We start from the raw sequence: 3,216 nt of genomic DNA, 5'->3' as shown, positions 1-3,216 counted from the left end.
TGTCCCTAAAAATAAATTTGAAGAGTGCTTAAATATACATACATACATACATATATATATATATATATATTGTTGTTGTATATTTGCACAACAAACCGAAATGGTAATTTCTTGTTCATATCTACATCACGCGTTTTGATGGCGTAAGTGCATGTAACAATGTTCCTACAAATTAGAATTCTTGACAATATTATAAGTTTTAACTAACCAATTAGCCACCATTTTATAGTAATACGTATGTGCTCCGTGTTTTAATATCTTGTCATTAAGACAAATGAACGAATTTGGTTCTTTCCATTATGTTGTGCAGTTGAATTAGATAAGACTTTTCATTAATAATTACAACACGACATTAACTGTCAAATTACTTGATTATGAAAAAGAAGAAAAAATTAACAAACAAGTTATACATTGTGTCCATCGATGATAAATTTTTATATTCTTGATAGGGGCCTCCAAATACTATATATACTAAAATGGAAAAGGGGACAAACCGAGGTATATACATATACATATATGTACAGACACACACACACATATAATTGATTTTGCATAGATGGTATCGAGTGCAACAAATTTCAGCCAATTATACATAGAATAAACAGAGCATAGTTTCTAACGGTCGTAGATTGTGCATGCACAATAATAATAATCAAATGCCGACTTTGGAAAAAAAAAAACATACTTCCAAATTAGTTCATTGCCATTGCCGCCCTCATGACCACCTCATGCATAAGCCTTTATTGCTTACTATATCGCCGCATAAATAAAAGCATACCCTCCTGCTGACTCCCACATCCAATGCCGAGCCCCTCCTCAATCCCTCGTTCCTCATCAGCATCCGCTTCCGCTCCCAACCTCTCCAATATCGGCCGGCGGCTCCCCCACGGCCTCCAAAGGCCGTCGGGACTAGCGCCTCCGGTCGCAAAACCCGCCAACAAAAACCGTCCCAACCGTTTGGTTCGGACATTGTTGACCAAAAAAATCCTCAGGAAAAGAACAAACAACGGTACTAATCTCCTGGATACTAATCTCCTGGATTTTAGCACTAAGGCCGGCGTCATCGCCACAGCTAATTCTAGAACGAATACTCTAGATATAATTTCTCTTCATGAGCAAAAATTCCAAAATGGAATTTTGTGCAACAAGGATTGCAGCCCTTATTACCGAGGGCTCTTGTCAAGGCCAGCTCTTTCGCCCTACTCGCCGGAGCGCACCGAGAGCCATATTGCACCCAGTAATACTACTACTGCCTTCACTAAGGCCTCGTTCGCTTCGAGTATCATGGTCAAGATTCAAGGATTTACCGGCGCTTGCCTTGCCTTCAGAAGCAAGAAAGAAGATCACAATCATGATCACAAGGCAACACCGTCCGCCGGATTGACAAATAGTACTACTGCAAATCGCGTTACTAGTACTGGCGCTTCTTCTTCTTCTTCTTATTACTCCGCCTTCCCGTCGCCATCTCCGGCGCCGCCTTTGCTCGCATCAGACATGATCATTACGGAGGAAGCTTTGGCGAAGGAGAAGAAAAGTGTTGCGGGAATCACGGATGAGCGCGGTACTAATAGCGAAAAGAAGCCATTGAGGGAGAGTAGAGTATCGGCAGGACTAGCTCATGATGAAGCAATGTCTTTGCCTGATCAACAGATAATATCGCCGTTGGAAAAATTTGGTCATGCTGATCAGAAGGATATTCTTATTGATGATCGAGATAGAAAGCTTATGGATGGAGAGAGAGAGTTTTTGTGGGCAGATAAGTACAGGCCCAAGGCTTTGGAGGATTTCATCTGTAATAGAAGCAAAGCCATTCAGTTGCAGGCTCTGGTAAGAACAATGCATACTACAAGTACCACTTTGATATGTATGTATATATGTCATATATAACACCCTGTTCGGTTTCTTATTATTGAACCATTCACACCTTTTTGTTATGGTGCTTTCTAAAATTAAAATTTGAATTCTTATTCAAATTTATGAACCAAGAACATTCTGTCGAAAAGTAGTTGAAATTTAACATTAATCATGGCCAAATTTACTTGATATCACATTAATCGTTTTTTTTTTTTTTTTTTTTTTTTTTGACAAGAACGTGGGACATCTTTATAAAGATATTCCACCTTTCATTTAATTTGCTTTTTCAAAACTAAGGATTTATCAAATTATAAGAAGTCCTATTTGCTAAGATATTCATAGAACTTGGCTGACGTGAGTTAATTCGGTATACGTTGCATGCATATTATATATATGCAGGAGAGAAAAGGACATTGTGGACATTTCATATTCGAAGGAGCACCAGGAGTAGGAAAGAGAACAATGATCTGGGCTATGATCCGAGAGGCTTTTGGTCCTGATTCTGTGAAGGTACTAATAAGCCTACCTAAATTTAAAAACAATCTTATTATTGTTATTTTGTTCATCATAGTTTACTCTTCACAAGAGTGTGATGAAGAATATTAATTGATTTTTTTTTTGTTCTAATTATAGTAGATGAAATTACAAAGAGTATATATCTTTTAAACTTTAGGCAGAACATATATTAAAGATTTTTTTTATGCACTTCCATAACCATATATCATTGCAATTTATTTATTTCATTTCGCTTTTATATATATATATTAACGACATTCTTTTTCTTTGTCATTGATCGTGAGCTGTCTGTCAGGCCAGCGAGGGATACAAGGTTTTTAAAGTGAAGGTGAAATGTCAATTCTTTAAAGAGCTTAATTACTGTGTATTTATATTAATTGTTTTACTTTATCAAATTTACAGCTTATGTGTCTAATTTAAGTTTCTCCATCTCTAGTATTTCATTATTCGATGACTTGGAATGATTATATAATTTTGTTAAGATATTTGAGACATATATGTGTGTAGGAGAAGTGAGAATGATGACGAAAAATTAGAGAATAAAATAGATCTTATTTTTTGTCATTGCATTTTGACTCTTTTGAAAGCACACAACATTATTGACTTCTTCTTTTATTGATTAAATATTATAGGGTGAAGTAGAAGGATTAGGCGTTACAGTACTCGTGAAGGAATCTCCTCGACTTGTAGAAGTGAATCTCTCTGACCTTAAAGGTCATGAGAAGCATGTAATCTTTGAACTCATCAAGGAAACATCTGATCTGAAGGCTTCCAACAGATCAGCTTTGCCATGCAACCCATCTGAAAACTGTCGAGGTAACAATATATATATATATATATATATAT

At 36.3% G+C, this 3,216-nt stretch overlaps 1 protein-coding gene across 1 annotated transcript in view; it reads left to right on the top strand.

Moving 5' to 3' along the window:
- The first annotated feature begins 801 nt into the window (after positions 1-801).
- LOC21406609 overlaps positions 802-3,216 on the top strand; it is a 5,324-nt gene continuing 2,909 nt past the window's right edge. The window contains exons 1-3 of the mRNA XM_010099413.1: positions 802-1,827; positions 2,254-2,364; positions 3,003-3,186. Coding sequence (XP_010097715.1) covers positions 802-1,827; positions 2,254-2,364; positions 3,003-3,186 — 1,321 coding nt within the window. The remainder of the gene's footprint in view (positions 1,828-2,253; positions 2,365-3,002; positions 3,187-3,216) is intronic.

Source organism: Morus notabilis, unplaced genomic scaffold, assembly GCF_000414095.1.
Source record: "Morus notabilis unplaced genomic scaffold, ASM41409v2 Scaffold75, whole genome shotgun sequence".
Taxonomy (NCBI): domain Eukaryota; kingdom Viridiplantae; phylum Streptophyta; class Magnoliopsida; order Rosales; family Moraceae; genus Morus; species Morus notabilis.
This window is presented reverse-complemented; position numbering and strand designations above follow the sequence as displayed.